The sequence below is a fragment of the Pristis pectinata genome, chromosome 22 (genome assembly GCF_009764475.1).
Source record: "Pristis pectinata isolate sPriPec2 chromosome 22, sPriPec2.1.pri, whole genome shotgun sequence".
NCBI classification, from domain to species: Eukaryota; Metazoa; Chordata; class Chondrichthyes; order Rhinopristiformes; family Pristidae; genus Pristis; species Pristis pectinata.
Genome location: NC_067426.1, coordinates 11,157,788 through 11,176,570, shown reverse-complemented (window position 1 = coordinate 11,176,570; position 18,783 = coordinate 11,157,788). Strand labels below are relative to the sequence as shown.

At 40.2% G+C, this 18,783-nt stretch overlaps 1 protein-coding gene across 1 annotated transcript in view; it reads right to left on the bottom strand.

Annotated features, from left to right (window-relative positions):
- Window positions 1–98: 98 nt before the first annotated feature.
- Window positions 99–18,783, bottom strand: part of LOC127581887 (uncharacterized) — a 33,139-nt gene continuing 14,454 nt past the window's right edge. The window contains exons 3-5 of the mRNA XM_052036716.1: window positions 18,167–18,274; window positions 3,614–3,686; window positions 99–1,417 (exon numbers count right to left, since the gene is read on the bottom strand). Coding sequence (XP_051892676.1) covers window positions 1,149–1,417; window positions 3,614–3,686; window positions 18,167–18,274 — 450 coding nt within the window. The 3' untranslated portion in view covers window positions 99–1,148. The remainder of the gene's footprint in view (window positions 1,418–3,613; window positions 3,687–18,166; window positions 18,275–18,783) is intronic.

Genomic DNA, 18,783 nt, shown 5'->3' with positions numbered 1-18,783 from the left:
CTCTTGACTGATGAATAGTTATTTCCCCCAAGTTGAACACTACCCACAGTACATCCTGTATCCAAGTAATATACTTTAATGTAATTCACCAAGAGTGGCTTACTGCCACCACTGCATGCTGAGCTCATAATTACATAGCTCTGACTGTAATTGCAGCAAATGCTGGGAGAACCGAACTGGGTGGGGAGAAAGCTGCCTGACTTTGTTCTTGTCAAGCTACAGACTGCATTTAGGTCTGTCTATGCCGACTGCAAGGAGTGACCATCCATATAGCCGACAAAGTTTTACAATATGATTTCAGCGCTGAGGATACACAGTAATACCCAACTATGTGCTAAATAGGATAGAATCTAAATAGAATTAAAACCACATAGCTGTAATTTACAATGGATTATGGGCAAGCCAGCAGTTTAATTGTGATCCTCCACAATCTACAAATTCCTGGTTGTTGGGTTGCACATTATAACAAAAGATAACTAATAATGCAGACACAGCATGCTATTGACAGTACTGCCACATCCAGTTGAAAATACATTAGTGGTGCAGTTAGTAAAGCTGCTGCTTAGCAGCTCCAGTGACCTGGGTTCAATCCTGTCCTCCAGTGCTGCCTTTGGAGTTTACAAGTCCTCCCTCAGGCTGTGTTTTGTTTCCTTCTGGGAGCTTCAGTTTCCACCCACTTTCCAAAGATGTGCAGGTTGGGAGTTTAATTGAACACTATATTTCTCTTTGGATCGGTCAATTGGTAGAGTATGGAGGGAGTTGATGGGATTAGTGGAAAATTCATGGTTGGCTTTCTGTTCACCGGAGAGTACAGATGAGGGCTTAATTTAACATATCTGAATGAAGATACTACTGACAGTTCAGGACTTCCTCAGTACTCCAGTGGAGGCTCACCCTGGATCTTGTGTTTGGAGTCTCTGGAAGAAGTCCTTAATCCTCAATTTAACCTAACCAGAGATGTATGTGTGAAATAAAACTTAATACCAAACCAACTACTTTCCTATAGATTCTTGCATTTGTGCTCCTAATGTTTCCAAAAAAAAAGTTTTCTCACTTGCTGTGACATCCTGCTATAAATAAACCAAAAAATAATTGAAGCTGTATGGTGGCAACTAAACAATTTATTGCTTCAGAAAGGTGAAGTAGAGTTATGGGAACTTTGCTAACAATATACGAATGAATAAAATTATGGTGGCCCCCAACAGTGCAACCAGTGCAACTGTTATACAGCTGACTAAACCAACAGTGACAATCAGTTCTTCCACATCAGCATCATTGCTAATGACACGCTTTTGTACATGCAAGCTCCTGCAACCTAAAAGTAGAACGGAGATGACAAGTGTTAAATGAGCGACCAGTACGACAATGACATCATGCTCCAGGTGGAATGGAAATGTTGAATGGTCAATGTAGAACTCTGTAAAACAAAAGGGAAAGGGCATTACTATCAAATTAATTCTGATTCAGCAATCTAAAGTGAGCTTTAAAAATCTGAAAGTATGCAGTTGAAAGAGGTCTTTCTTTGCGTAGCTTCACGTGCATAGAATTGCAGTGATTTTTGGTAGAAAAGCACATTTTGCATAAGGTGGAATTCCACAAAGATTGATCAGTGACCACTGATTTACTTTCAACTGTGTTGATTGAAAGAAGATCACTCTTGTTCTTTTGTGAGCAGTTTGAATCATATAATTCAAAGTTGTGTCTGAATAATTTTTGCTGTTGATCAAAAAACATATGGTGATTTAGAGAAAAAGCCTTATTTCTGATGGAACATATTAAGGAAACTTCTCATTGAGAGTTATATACAAGAAAAGTTTTGTGTCAGCTGCCATCAGAATTTCTTTATGCCTCTGTTGCTATGAAATAGGTACACCAAAATGGGCTGGATGCAATCTTTAGCCAAAAAACAACAGGTCCAACTGGTGTTACAGAGTCACACAGCACAGAAACAGGCCCTTCACCCCAACTGGTTCATGCCAATCAAGATGTCCATTTAAACTAGTCCCATTTGACCTATGTTCCGCTAAACCTTTCCTATCCATTAACCTGTCCAAGTGTCTTTTAAATGTTGTTAATGTATTTGCCTCAACCACATCTTCTGGCAGTTCATTCCATATACAGACCACCATCGTGAAAAGGTTGCCCCTCGGGTTCTTATCAAATCTCTCCCCCTTACCTTAAATTTATGTCCTCTAGTTCTTGATTCTCCAACCCTGGGAAAAGGATTATGTGCATTCACCCTATATATGCCCCTCATGATTATATACACCTCTGTAAGATCATCCCTCATTCTCTAATTAATAAAGTCCTAGCCTGCTCAACCTCTCTCTGTAACTCAGTCCCTTGAATCCTGGCAACAACCTCAAATTTTTTTCTGCACTCTCTCCAGCTTAATGGCATCTTTCCCATATGCAGGGTGACCAAAATTGAGCACAATATTCCAAATGCAGCCTCACCAACATCTTCAACAACTGCAACATAACATCCCAACTTCTATACTCAGTGCCCTGACTGATGAAGGCCATTGTGCCAAAAGCCGCCTTCATCATCCTGTCTACCTGTGATGCCACTTTCAGGGAACCATATACTTGCAGTGCTTGAAGTGTTTATACTGCACAGTGATTTTCCACATCACATATCTCTTGTCATCCTGTTCCTTTAGTTCTGCATTCCCTACCCTTCCCATATGCATCATGCCTTCTACTAAATGTGTGATGGTTATCTACTTCAACCACCCCATGATGCAGTAAGTTTCATATTCTCATCACTCTGTTTCTAAGGTTTTTTTTATTTGATGTCCATTTGCCTTTATGCTCCTTTTTGTTGGAATTAGTTGCATGTGGAAATGATTTCTCTATATTCATACCATTGAACTACTTCATAAATTTTAAAGGCCACTAGCACTTAGTACTATATTTCCTAGACAGCCCCAGCCTGATGAAACTTTCCTCTCTATTCTGGTTGATATCTTTGTAGAATTTGTTCAGCACTTTCTCCAGAATTTTTCAACCTTGTCTGTTTCATGGCAACCAGAATTCAGAATGCACACTTCTCTGTACAATTTGATCAAAGCTCCACATGAATTTAACATTACTTCCATGTTTATGTATTCTATTGCTTGAGAAAGGTACTCTTAAGGAAGTGATTAACCACAAACGCAAGCTTTAAGTGTTGTGGGTAGTAATTAATTTAGATGTTACAAATCAATGTGTTCAAATTGAATAAGTGGATGTTTCTATATGACTAATGAATTTAGAGGTTGAAGTGTACCTGAAGGAAATTTGAAACAGTTCCTTCTTTTCAGGTATTCAACTATATGTTTTACATACTTATGGTCTGCGATATGCTGAACTGCACCTTCTGGCTTGGGTCATAACCGTATAAAGGGAATTAAGTGCTTTAAGTGTCAGATTACCATGAGTGTTACAGGATGCAAATTGTCCCGTGTTGCATCTCTAGAAATAACATGAATAATATTACCCAGTTCATTTTTCATAATTATGCTTATTTGCTCAGATCTTCAGCAAGCACAATCTATTGTTGCAAAACCAGTCAAAATATTGCCAGAGTTTCCATGGCAATAAAGACATTTGTATATATTTGTATGAATTACCTTTCTCTGATGTAGCAGATTCATACTTTGCAGAAGTATCTTTAGACTCCCCTAGACTGATGACTTCACTGACCTAAAACACAAAGATATTTGTCTATAATGAAAGTTTTAAGAAGAGGTCACATTGTGGCAGGTTTCATGGATTTGTGCTCATGGTGTGGAACCTCTTGACATTAAAGAGGCATTTAAACAGGCAGGAAATGGAGGGATATGGATCACATGCAGGCAGAGGTGCAGTTTAATTTGGCATCATGGTCGGTACAGACACTGTGGGCCGAAGTGCCTGTTCCTGTGCTGTACTGTGCTATATTCTATGAAAATGAATACTAAAGATCCAGGTCATTCCAAGTTATCCTGGAAAGGGTTAAAACCAGCTCAATGATAGCTCTGGAGCCTGAGGTAGATTAAGAATTCTTGGAGCTCTCAGCAGCAAGGGCATTAGGAATTGCCCGCATTCCTCACACAGATTGCTCCCTTCCATCCCCAACCTCCCACTCACCACCCTCCATCCATTAAAATACATACGTATAGTAAAAGGCACAAATGAATCAACAATAATGAAAGTGAAAGTAAAAGTAAATCAGACCACAATATACAACACAATTTGGGCTGATCTAGCATCTGTACACAAATTTTCTGTTGTGTGTTGAAGGTTTTCCAGATTTAGTGGGGCTTGAGTGAGGGGAGGGTTTCAGTCCCCAGATGTCACCTTGCTCCTGCCTAGTGTAAATTACATGTTGAATCAATTAGTTGTCCTTTCCAATGTTCTCTCACTCATGAAAAAAGTCTTTAATAAACAGCACACACAAGGTAGTTGAGCTTGAAAAGAATGACAGAATGCAAGGAATTGTATTGGTATTGGTTTATTATTGTCACTTGTACCGAGGTGCAGTGAAAAGCTTGTCTTACAAACCGATCGTACAGGTCAATTCATTACACAGTGCAGTTACATTGAGTTAGTACAGAGTGTATTGATGTAGTACAGGTAAAAACAGTAACAGTACAGAGTAAAGTGTCACAGCTACAGAGAAAGTGCAGTGCAATAAGGTGCAAGGTCACAACAAGGTAGATCGTGAGGTCATAGTCCATCTCATCGTATAAGGGAACCGTGCAATAGTCTTATCACAATATGTACTTTCCACCTAACTGAGTCTGACTTCCACATCACACAATATTTACAATTCCTGCACTGTTATTTGTTAATATCATGTGAATCACTGGAAATATACTAACCTGGAATTTGTTCTCTTTCACACCATCACTCAACAATGTCCTACATTTTCACCTGTTTTATCATTGCTCCACTAAGCCTCACTTCCACTGGTTTTCATTCATGTTGTACATTCTCCCCGTGTCTGCGTGGGTTTCCTCCAGGTGCTCCGGTTTCCTCCCACATTCCAAAGGCGTACGGGTTAGGAAGTTGTGGGCATGCTATGTGGGCGTCGGAAGCATGGCGACACTTGCGGGCTGCCCCAAAACACTCTACGCAAAAGGTGCATTTCACTGTGTGTTTCGATGTACATGTAACTAATAAAGGTATCTTATACAATAGAAAGAGAAAAAAAATTTATTTTAACTGTTGGAACAATTCAATACTTTACAGAGGAAAGCATTACCAGGTATCTTTGTCTCCTCTTTACTTTGCAGGGGTAGACTTCAGGGGTAGACTTCAATACTTGGACACAATGGTTAACTTTCACCTGTGAAACCAGACATCCAGTTTTTGTGCTTCAGTGTTTTTAGGGGCTAGAGGTATAGGAATGGGGAAGATGTGGCAGGAGAGCCAACCTGGATGTCCATGTGGGGATATTTTCTGAAAACTGCCGTTGGATCTCTTGCATCACTCCAAAAAAGCACAAAGGCCCTCAGATTGATGATCTATCCACCTTTAAGCCCATCTGGATGAAAGGTCTCGACCCAAAACGTTGACTGTCCATTTCCCTCCAATAGATGCAGCCTGACCCTCCGTTCCTCCAGCATCTTGTGTGTTGCCTTGCTAGTTGATTCCTTGCATTAAAATAGATGCAATTTAATCTTATGTTCCTCCCATTTACCTTATCATGCCCATGTATACTCTGCCTGCTGGATTGCCTTGGTTTGTCTTCTATATTTGACTGTACCTCTCCCCCGATTGTACATCTTCTCTGTGTCCCATTCCCTTGCCATATCAGTTTATATCCTTCTCCCGTAGCACGAGCAACTACCACCTCCCTCCCAAGAATGTTGGATCTGTTCTGGTCCAGGTACAAACTGTCCATTTTATACAGATCCCACCTTCCCCAGAAATGGTCTCAGTGATCAGAAATCTAAAGGCCTGAATCCTATACCAGACATTCATCTAACCTATCCTCAAATTCCAATACTTACTGGCACATGACTCTCAGAGCAATCCCCAGTTCACAACCTTCGAAGTCCTACTCTTTAATCTGTGTCCTAGCTCCCCAAATTCATGTTACAGCTCCTCATTCCTCTCATCACCTGTGTCATCAGGACCAATGTGAACCAAGACATCTTGCTGTCTACCCTCCCCCTTTAGAATCCTTGAAACCTTTCTGTGACATCCTTGATCCTGGCACCAGGGAGGCAACACACTATTCTGGAGAAGCACCCATCTATTCCCCTCAGTATTGAGTTTCTTATCCCTTGGACTCCTGATATATGCTCTTTGTACAGCTAACCACCTACTGTGATCTTGGCTCTTGCTGGATCCCTTAGAGATACATTCACCCCTACATTTTTCCAACATGGAGAAAGGTCTTGGAGTGAGAGGCACTCCAAGATTACTCTGACAATGTCCTTCCTCTGCCTGGTAGTCATCCGTTCCTTCTCTGACAGACTTTCCTTAAGTTACTGTGCTCAAAATTCCACCCCCTTTAAGCCTTTCACACCAAAGCAATCCCAGTTAACATTGGGGAAGTTAAAATCCCTACTAACACATCCCCAATGCTCTTGCAATTCTGTAATTTGTCTACATATCTGCTCCTCCATCTCCCATTTGGGAGCCTGTAGCTTACCCCCTCTAAATCACCTCTAAAAATTTGCTGTCCACATAACTCTCAGCCTGTAATGTCTCCAGCTGGTGCTCAAGCTCCAAAACCCTGCACTCAACTGACCAAATCAAAGGCACCACCCACTAATGTGGTCATCCACACAGCAAGGAGCATCTCAGAATCCCCATATACTGCAAGCCATACTACACAAGTGATTGAGCTCCCTGCCATTTCTTTTTAATTTAAAGAGGTCTCACTAATATATAATCCAATTTCTGATCAGTGTTTGAACTGCAAAAGTGAAAACAGCCATCAACCACCTACCTAACTGGCATCAATGTCACCCTGTATAACCAAAGACCAATGCTAAGTTGACCATATACCCACCAAAGGCTGCACTCCAAGAACCATTGAGGACAAAGAAAACACTGGATGAGTGCTGTTTAGAGAAACTGCAGTCAGCTGCAATTAATTGATCTCAGTTGAAACGGTTATAATCACAGTTATAAAAGGAGGTCCCTCCAAAGGTACCTTGTTTACTTCCTAGTCTGAAACTGAGCTCCAGTTAAAAACTTCAACCCTACAAAGATATTATTGTAAAGGGGATAAAGCTTTGATGACTAATCTTCAGATAAATTGGAGAAAAAACTCTCTATTGTTAATGAGGGAGGCAAATTGGCATCTCATAAGGAACCCTTGATGCTACTTTGAATGAACATAGAGGATGTGTAAAGCAATTTAACATTTCGTTCAAAATCCACCTTGCTGTAATCTGATTAGAAAAGTTCTCCTAACCATTTATAATAGGGCTGCTGTTGTACTGTCCAAGCACAGATAACAAACTAGAATGCACCGACAATGGAGAGAACCTGAGATCTTATTGTCTATTTCTTCCAATTCCACACAAAGATTACTATTTTCACTTGTGCCACAGAAAATTGCTTCCAAGAGCAGCCTTAATTCCATACATCATTTTCAGGATCCTGCTGAATTTCACTGGAACTATTCAGATGAATTATACATTTATTGCTCACTGTCTGCAATATATCTATTATATATGAACTCATCAGCATAATTGTTATTTTAGGGCAGTAACTGTCATTGAGAAGAAACACCATTTAAAATTCTGTTGATGAATAAACTGGTTTATAAGCTGGTAAATCACAAATTCACACTGTGACAGTAAGTGGACAGCATGGATCTTGGACAGAGCATTCAATTCACTTTGTGAGAAGCCAGGTGAACTTCAGTAATTAAATAGCTTGAAGGTGATGTAAATCCTGGGATTTGCCTCCACAGCAACAGCTGCCCCAAGGGGTCTTGCAATGCTTATTGAAGCCAATGCAATCTATTTCCCTCATCCTAGAACGTAATTGAAAGAATATTCAATAAAGTGCACGTTAGGTTCATTTGTTGTGTAACGTGCTTGTGACATATTGTGGAAGCTGCATATATTTATAAAAATATTTGCAAATAAGCTTTGTTTACCCTCAAAAATCATTGATTTATTGCACTAGTGAAATTATATCAGATTCCTCATTTCAAGTATTAAATGGAATCTTCCTTTGTAAAACATTTCATTCAACTTAACTGCCTGGCAACAATGTGTAGTGAATATATATTACATCTAACTAGTTTATTATGGCATTATAAGGTAATTGCTGCTTCTTGTTATGAATTAAAATAGCTGACTGTTAAGTAAGAAAATATAAATATTAATTTCACAAAAACATGTCTCCCCATCATAATATCAATGAGTAACATTGAGATGTCAACTACAAAATATGTTCATATAGTGCCTTTAACGCAACACATCTCAAGTACAAGGAGCATAATCAAGCAAAATCTGTCACTGATCCACATCAGGAGATATTGGGAAGGATGACCAAAAAGCTTGGTTGTCAGCTTTAAGATGCATTTTAAAGGAGGAGAGAGGGGCAGAGAGGTGGAGTAACTTAGGGAGGTAATTCCAGAACTTGGGCCAAGACCCTCCAAGTTATCTGTGCCCCAATAACTTCCATAAACTCCAGTGATTTCTGGGGAAAATCTAGGGAGGACAGAGGAATGTAACCGTGATTGAATATTACTTTAATTCCATTATAAAATTTATTGTAACTATTATGTTAAACCATGCTTAAAATTTGTTTCTTAAGGCTACTACTCAGTTCACTAATGTAAAATGGCATTGGCTTTGTATCACAGAATCACAAGAGGTAAACAGCACAGAGGTAGGCCATTTGGCCCTTTCTGTGCATGCTAGGCAGCAAAGAACTATTTAGGCTAAACTCCGAGCTTCTAGTCTATAACCTTGTAGGTTATGGCAATTTCAGTGTTCATCTGGGAACATTTTAAATGTGACGAGGGTTTCTGCTACCACCATCCTTTCAGACAGTGAATCCATCCAACTTTGGGTAAAAAAAATCCTCACTGTCCTTTCCACCAATGAACTGAAATCTATGACCCCTAGATATTGATCTTGGTGCCATGGAAAATTGTTCCTTCTTCTCCACCCTGTACAGACCTTTTAAATTTTTTCCTCTTGATTTAATATCCCCTCAGCTCCATTTGTTCAAAAAATACTCAGTCTGGCCAAGCATTTCTCAAAATTAAACTTTTCCAGCCCAGGCAGCATCCTGATAAATCACATAGTTCCTGTGTGGGGACCAGAACTGTAGCCTAACCAGCATTTCAAACAGTTCTAGTCACACCTCCCTTCTCTTTTACTCAATACCTCAGCAAAAAAAGGCAAGTACCCCACATGCCATCCTAACCACCTTCTTGCTACCTTCAGGAATCTCTAGACATATAATCCTTTGAAAGTCAGAATTGCAAGGCTTTCCACACATATATGATCATATATGAAACATCTAGCCAGTAAATGTGTATGTATTGTCCACAATGTTCAATATTGGGGGGGAAAAACCACTTCAAGTGGATTTTCAACAAAATAAATCACTTTTAAAATGATGTTCCCAGGTGTCTGATAGATTAATATTGTACTCAGAGTTGAAAGTGACGCAAGAGATGAATGATTGGTTGGACATTGATAAGATGGAAGACCATAACCAGGAGTAATGTTTCTTTTGAAATTGGAGAAACAACTGTGATATTATTGATAGTTTTCCCTGTTATAGTACATTTGTTCATGGATGAATAAGATGATCCTGGGTTGTTACATTCCACCTATTGCACAAAAGAAAAACATTGCAGATGTTGGAAATTTGAAACAAGGACAGAAAATGATGGAATACTCAGCAAGTCGGGCAACACCTCTGGACTGAGAAAGAGAGTTAATATTTTGAGGCAATTACCTTCCATCAGAATTGGAAAACATTAGTGAAAAACATAATCCAGGGAATGGGGAAAGGGAGATAAGCTTGCTTAACTTTCTCCATTCTGATGAAGGGTCATCTGTCTGGCACTATCATTGTTCCAAACTCCAGAGCTGATGCTCCCGACAGACCCCAAAGTACAGGTGTCTGACTTGGCTGTCTTCACGCTTCTTCTCAAAGTCAACGCTCCGCACAATCCAAGCAAGACTGTGCTCACAGTGAAGAGGGTAATATACAGGCAGGGGACATGTGCAAGACTGAAACTTGATTACATTCAGCATCTCCCTTTTCAAGGAGAACAGCTACCTCTCACATGCAATGTTTCTTTTTTCTTGTTGGACTGCAAACTGTCCACAGGTTACATGCCCATATCCAATGAGAGTAGAAATCTGCTCACAAGTGGGGTCTCACTGCACAACAAGAGCATTAAGCTGCTCCGTGGTGGCATCTTGCTGTAATTTTAGAGTTTCAAGTACACTCATGTTGCAAGTATCAAACCTCCTGCTGGATCACGGACTGCATAGAAGCAGTAAGAATGTATGTGGTCTCCATCTGTGCCACCACAGCTGCGCCAACAGACACTGTGTGCTGGGACTGTATTCATGTAGAAGTGTGTGTGATCTCCAGATTGAAGGTTACAGGTTCCAGGGTCCACAAAGTCTTCTGCAAGAGCATGGAAATGGAGTCCATGCATCCCCTTTACTAACATTCCAATAATCCAGCACATTAGATACTTGCACTAGTGTCATTATGTTTATTTTTGTCATACAAGTTATTTATAATTTATGTTAATTTATGTTTATGTTAATTTATATTTGTCATATCTGTAATGTACTGTGATTCTGCCGCAAAAAGCTACTTTTCATGGCATTTATACCCTTCATTTGTATCACTGCGACAATAAACTTGAACTTAGTGGTGACCATTGTGGATCTCCTGACTATCTTGATGCGCCGGAGCTCCCATTTTGTATGTCTTTCCCCTGCAGCTTTGCTGTCCTCCATGATGACTGGAAATCAGCAAACACACAGCAAAATGGAGAGTAGCAAAATGTCAACCACTCTTCTAAACTGAGTGAGATCCAATTTGGGAATCACATTGGTTGCATTTTAAAGATTCTTACTGATTTGGAACTTTTTGACCAAGTTTGCAAGTTTTGAGGAGAACCCAAATTGGTGCTTGTGCCAAACACAAGGAAGCTTTAGCCTAATTTCAAGGCAAGTACATAGTTTCCTCTACCCCTCACTTTTTCATCCCCATTTCTCCTCAGTGTACATTGAAGATGACCATATTGCGCAACATGGACATTTCAAGGCTGATATTCCATCATGCAACCTTCATGAATCTGAACTCATCTAAAACTTTGCTGCTTTAATCCTAACTTGTGCCAAGTCCTGTTTGACCAGAACCCCAGGGTTTGCTAACCCACATTGACAGACAATCCAGAAACAACTGAATTTTATCATTTTCATCCTTATTTTCAAATCTCTATGGATTTGGCTTTCCTAAGCTCTGGAATTTCCTCTGTCCCTCTGTTGTCTGAGATATTCATATTACATTTAAGGCTTTTGCATTTCCAAGGTTCTCATTGTTTTATCATTAGTGATATTATCTTCAGTTTCCAAGGTGCTATGTACTGGAATTTCCTCCTTAAAACTCTCTCTTCATTTAGGTCATAACTTAAACCTTTCTCTTTGACCAGGTTTTAGGTCATTTATCCTTCCGTGTCTTGGTGTCAAATTTTGTTTGATGTCACTCCTGCAAAGTGCTTTGGGAAATTTTACAAAATAGACTCAAAGAGTCATACAGAAACATGTTCTTCAACCCATCATGTCCATGCCAACCATTAATTACCCTTCTATACTAATCCCATTTACCAGCAGTTAGTCCATGCCCTTCTAAACCTTGGCAATTCAAGTGCTCATTGAGATGCTCACTGTTGAGAGAGTACCTGCCTCCACCACCCACTCAGTGCATTCTGGAATCCAATCACTTAATGGGTGAAAACATTCTTCCTCAGGACTCCTCCAAACCTCTCTTACTCCTTACCCTAAACCTATGCCTTCTGGAGATAATCATACATGTCCAATGACGGCTTCATTGTTGTACAGTTACTAGAAAGCCTCTCCCTCTACATCAAGAGTACTGAGAAGTTTGCTAACAGAATACCATCACAAATTCAGAATGCAATGCAACAGTTTTTGTTCACTTAACTAACTTCATAATCCGATAATTCTGTCACCAACATGTCAATCAACACCACCCAAGTTAATATATCACACATAAACACTACCTCATCCTGTCTACTGCACATATACTAACCAATTTTCCCAGAGTTTTCAAGCAAATGAAAAATAGTATCTTCAAAAGCCAATCTGTAAAAAAAATTATAAACAACTGAGGTTAACTGAAATATCAAAATACAACAGAGATGCACAAACTGCCAAGCAGTAGGATCAAAGTCCATTCAAATAATGATTATGTTTCTCAGTAAGCAGGAGAGACTGTGGGGTCCACAATTCTTGGGCCTGGGATGGTCCTTTTAAGTTAAACTGACATAGGAGGAAGGTGACCAGAATTAGAGACTGGAGCTGGTTCTGCCAAGTCTTTTCTCTCTTTTTATTGACATTGAGGGATTCCAAGAGAGAGGAGAGAACATTTCTTGTGTCTGCCCCTTTGCTGATGGCAGAAATAGAAGTAGGATGGTCTCACCCCTCAAGAATCTCACCAGAGTTCCATTTTTATTTAAAACATTATCCATCCCCTTCCATCCTTCACAATACAACACACACCTGTGCACATTTGTCTGTCTCCCAATCTCCAGTTGACTGGAACAATTGGAGCTTTCAAGATGAACGCTCTAGTCCCAGCAATCTCCACCATTTTCACAAAGCTGAGCCTTCCAATCGCAATGCTTGTGCAAGTCATTCAAATTTACTGAGGTTGCTGCAATACCACTCAACAACACAAGCCCAAGAGCAACATCGAGCAAAGGGTGGAAATCTTAAAGTGAAACAGAATATACTGGGAATAGTCAACAGATCAGGAACCATCCGTGAAAAAGAAACAGAGGTGCAAGTGTCAAGGGCCCTTTAACCGCAACTTCCTTAATTCCAATCTCCTGCCTTTCCTACCCTTTTTTGCTTAAGGTTTTGTTCAGTCCTTTCACTCCTTAAATAAACAATATTTACATGGGTATCAGAATTGATGAGGGAACCCTCCTCCAATACTGGGTGTCGTTATTGACGGGGGAACCCTCCTCCAATACTGGGTGTCGTTATTGACGGGGGAACCCTCCTCCAATACTGGGTATCAGTATTGACGGGGGAAACCCTCCTCCAATACTGGGTGTCGTTATTGACAGGAGAAACCCTCCTCCAGTACTGGGTATCAGTATTGACGGGAGAAACCCTTCTTACTTCTAGTCCCTTCTCTTTTGCCTTTCCTCATTAATTACCCCACTCCACCCCAGCCACGCACCTAATTCATTAACCTCCCTCTCTCACAGCCCCCTGTTGGCCTCATACAGCTTTCCTGAAACAAAATAGACTCTTAACAAAAAAATACCTGAGGATTAATGCCAATGTGTGATGTTATGTCATTCTATCTCCATTTCATACAGTTAAAGTATTCCACTCTCTGCAGTAACAAAATAGCCAGTGGAAAGGATGTGCATCACTTAATAATAAACACAGCTGTTAATTAATCACATGCCAGTGCAGAAAGTCCAATCTTATGCAAGAAAACATTCTAAAACAGAAATGAAAATCACTAAAGAAGGATGACTATGATAAGCAAAGAATGGAAACTGGGGATTGCAAGTCAAATATCAAAATTTTAAAAATTAAATAAATTGATATAAAACAATATTAATATTGTGTTTAATATTTTAAAATACTTGACTGTGACTATTACTACATGAAATTGACTAATTAGTATTTATTATTTTTTCAATTATTTAATATGTATAATGTTTTTATTAAAAAATTGAGTTGGAAATGTTTTCTTCCCAATAGCTATCATGTGACTAATTGAAAAGAAGCAGAATAATATACACATTAAATACAAGAAGAATTTCAGGTCAATTTCCCTCAAATTGCACAAGTATTTTATTTTTATTTGATTTAAAAATGCATTTAATCAAAAAAGTCCAGTTAGGCTTCATGTCTCATTTATACTGAATACTGAAAAGACTATTAACATTTCCATGAAAAATAATTGCATTTGATGGTAATTGTTTTAAATCTGTTTGTTTAATATTTTTCTAACCTGCACACTGAGAGATAAATCCATCTAATTTCAAGCTTAATTTCAATAAAACACTTTGCAAAGAGACATTATTGAGGTTTTTAGATCAGATAAGCCTGTAGCAGAAATGCAAAGATGATATAATGCAATAAGGATTCTCTTCAGGTTGGAACTAAAGTAGGTAGTGAATTAGGGTTGGGTACACCCAATTAATTCTATGGCACACTGACAGTAGGTGCCAGATATAGAGGGAGTACCACTGCACAACAGTCAGATCAAAAAGAATTCTACAATATCAAAATGAGATGAAATCGAATTGGGAATTGGCAATCATAAATGGGTAAACAATAAAGATCAAGAAAATGATATTATTTTGGTAACCAAACCTCAAACTACAGTTTGCATCAGTTAGATAATGAACAAATATTGCCTATGCAGATCCGAAGCACTCTGAAAATTTTGATGATCTATGTAGCAGTTTGTTTGATCCTCTGTGACAGGAACATCAGCACCCAGCAGAAACTGTGAATGACTCTTTTAATGAATATGTCAATGAGAAAAGTTGAAAGAACAATTGAGATAAAACCCCATTGATTCCCCAGCCTACACTTCCCCTTTAGGATATGAAAGTATGTCAACTCTACATTTTGTTTCCGTATTGCTCTGAACAATCACTCTGCTGCTGACTTGCAAACTGAGGAAATCCAAAACTACTGAATGGAACAGTTTCTCACTTTTTGGATACTCTATTCCATCTGAACATTTCTCCACCAAATTTTGGGATCAATTAATCCAAACAGTCCTACTGTTTGTGCCACTCCTCTGCCCGATTTCTCAAAACTGAACTTCAGTTTCATTTAGGTTTTATTGGCATCGAATCCATCTCCCACTGATGATGCTCATCAGTACAATCATATTCTTCAATCCATGCAGCTCAGAACTTAAAGAACTTGATCATTATTATAGTCGTAGTCATGGAATCGCAGAGCTGTACAGCAGAGAGACAGGCCCTTCGGCCCAACTCGTCCATGCCTACCTACATTAATCCCATTTGCCCTTATCCCTCGACTCCTTTCCCTTCCGAGTACCTGTCCAACTGTCTTTTAAGCATGGCAATTGTTTCTGCCTCTACCAGCTCTTCTGTAGCTCATTCCTCATAACTACCACCAAACCGTTTATTTTCCAACTAAAGCAAACTTGATTCCTAGCACCTTCTAAAGGACCGAGCCTGAAATCTCCCACGATTTGTCTTACCTGCTGCCTATTATCTTATTTTGCACAGAGTGCCATTCACTCATCCTCACCTGCCTCCTGACCAACGCTGCTCCCTGGTTCAACAATGTCTTGATCTTAAAATTCTTGACCCTTTAAAACTCTCATCCTGTCTCACCCGTCCCTAATTCTGCAACGCTTTTCAGCCACAATTCTCCAACTCAGGCCTTGCTTGTATCCCTGATTTTCTTCAACTCTACCCATGCAACTGCGCCTACAACTGCCAAGCCTCCACACTCTGGAATTCCCTTCTTCAATCCTTAGCTTCTCTATCTCTATTTCTATCTCTCACCTTAAATGATGTACCAGGTCAGATTAACTGAATTGATTTATCTTCAGGATGCACTCGATCTTATTGTGCATATTTGATTCATTTAAATTAATAATTGAAATATTGATTGGGCAGCAGCCAAACCCATGCTAGTTTCCACTTTTGCTGATGTGCATGTACAGGTATTCACCATTTGTGACTCAGCAGGCAAACTTATAATTCTGCATTGCCACCACTATTAATTCATAATGGTGCTGGATTGCTTTTTATTTACTTAGCAGGATGTACTGGGCAGGGGAGGGAAACATATGTTCCTAAATCTTGGTAACAGTGGAGGCATCAGCAGAAATGAAAAGCCAATGAAAGGGTTCAGCTCCAGGCCACCCTCCGATCTGGATCTTGGATAACAACTGGATTGGTCTTTCTGGGAATGTTTCCCATGTGTCTATGCTCGCAGATGAAAACCAGAGGTATGGTCAACGTCAGCATCCATCTGCTGTGTTGGTATTGACAGTGGGCACTTTGATTACCTCTAGTGGGCACGCAGTTGTAGAGCACTTTTCACCACTGGGTCCTTCCTCTACAACTAAATGTGCATAAGCTTTCTACTATTGAACCTCTTTTCTGAAATACACAACAATTCCTTTCAAACCCAGGTTACACCATTTCCAGTTTTTCTTACAATGCCCTTGGTCATCAGGTGAGATGTGCTCTCAGGGCTGCTGTACTTGGCACAGGTGTGGCCTGTTCCTTGGTCCTCTGCCTTGGCAATCACCTGAGATGTCTTCCAGTTTATCTGGGGGTCCAAGATAGAGCGAGTCTGATGGGTCACGCTGCACAAGTCCCCTGAGATTGGGGGTAAAAGTGTACCCAATGTTGCCCTCATCCTGATGACCACCTTCATGTGTGGTTGTATCAGTCGGTGTGTTGGTCCCAAGAATGTGGGCACCAAGTGTCGCTACATGCTGAGGTACTACCTGTCCCCAGTGTTGCGGAAGATAGGCCTGGCCCCTCTACTGTGCAATGCTCCAATCAGCTGGACGTTGCTGCACAACCTGTCCTTTGTGGAAGAGTTGTTCCAAGTAAACACATTTGACCACAAGTCCATCAGACAGTGGTCAGTGCAGAATGTACTACAGATACTGTGGGATTCAGTGAGTTTGTTCCTGGAGCAAATGGTCGAAACCATATGGCAGAATGTCTCATTGTTAGATCTGACCAACAAGCACAAAAACCTTGCCTGGCTGGCAGTGAGAGGTGCCCTTCCAGTCAAAGCCTTCCTCTACCAACGATCATCACCCCCGATGTATGCTGCCCTTGGGACAACTGTGGTGGGGAAGGAATGGTCACCCACCTCTTTGCAGACTGTGGATTTGCTATGAGGGTGTGGAGAAGGATGCAAGGGTCTGTGTCCCAGTTCATCCCCAGCAGCTGCATGACAGAGGACTCTCTGATCTACAGACTGTTCCCAGGGATACACACCAAGACAGACATCAAGTGCTGCTGGAAGGTCATCAACTCAGTGAAGGAAGCCCTTTGGTCTGCCTGAAACTTGTTGGTCTTCCAGCACAGCGAGATGTCCCTAAGGGAATGCTGCTGACTGGCACATTCCAGGCTGCAGGAGTACGTGCTGAGGGACGCACTGAAGCTCGGTGCAGCCAATGCTAAGGCTCTGTGGGGAAGGACCACAGTCTGGGCTCCTTCCGCTACTGGACATGGAGGGGCTGAGTAGGATGGGGAAGCCCCTCGAGCAATGTCAGGTGTATCACCTCAGGGAGCCACATAAATGGCAATGGTGCTATGTTTGTTTGTGTATTTTTTTTGCTCTCCTTGTTTTCCACTACTGAATGTAACAACCATGAATGTTAAGCCTTTGTATTTTGTACTGTGTCCTTCCTATTTATTATGAATAAATTCCATTTTTTAAATTAAAAAAAAAGTTTTTCTTACATTTATTTTCTCTTGCCTCCTGGCTGATGCTTTGTTAGTTTCACAAGAGGGTCTCTGGTTGGGCCACATCTGCACTGCAGTTTTATACACATCCACATAATTTGCAACAGATATCAGATGTAAGTAAGGCCATGTACAGCTGGCATTACATTAGTGACCAACAACTTATCAGGCATATTAAATGCCAATGTCTTGCATTGAAATAGTAGCTTTGACCTGCCAATATTAGTGGTGCTGGACTAGTATCTTAACCACTATGCTACCAAGACAAGTATGACTGATTACATCATTTGTTCCCTTGGATACCAACCCTGATTATGATCAGCTAAAACTTGTTATGAGTAACCCAGTGCTTCACCACATAATCCACACTTGCCTGGGAAAAATTCCAGTGGATCCCATTACCATTTTGCTAACTGTTAAAGGAAAAACACCGATGTTGTCACATTTCATACATTATAGAACTATATTATAAATCTGAGGCACTCACAGACATGTCACGCTCTTCCTTCACCACTGGCTTTGGTTTGATTGATTCAGCATCCTTTGCAGGGCATGTTTGGAAAGATTCACCTGACAGTTCATTTCTTATGATCATCTGACATGTGAAAATAAAAAGAAAAGCTATCATTCTTAAAAGAACACAAATTCCTTTGGAGTCACCAAACTTCAAATCCAATTTTTAAAAAATTCAGTGGGTCCTTATTTTTCCCAGCTTTTTCCTATACATTTCCATTCAAGGACCTTTCTCTGGAGAAGACAATAAACTAATAGGATGGCAAAGAGTGATAACATTGCAAACTACACATACATATTCCACTAACTTTTACATTGGTGTTCCTGTGCTCTGTCAATTTGTACAACAATATAAGATATAGGAGTGGGAGTAGACCACTTGTCCCCTTGAACCTGTTAATTAACACAACTTTCTTTGATCTGATATTCGCTTCGGCTTCACTCCAATCCTCATAATCCTTACTCTCAATCGGGCACAAAGTTGTCCGTCTATAGCCTCCGATATATTCAATGATTCAATCTCTACAGCTCTTGGGGTAGAAAATTCCAAACATTTACACCCCTCTGAGAGGAGAAACTCCACCTCATGTC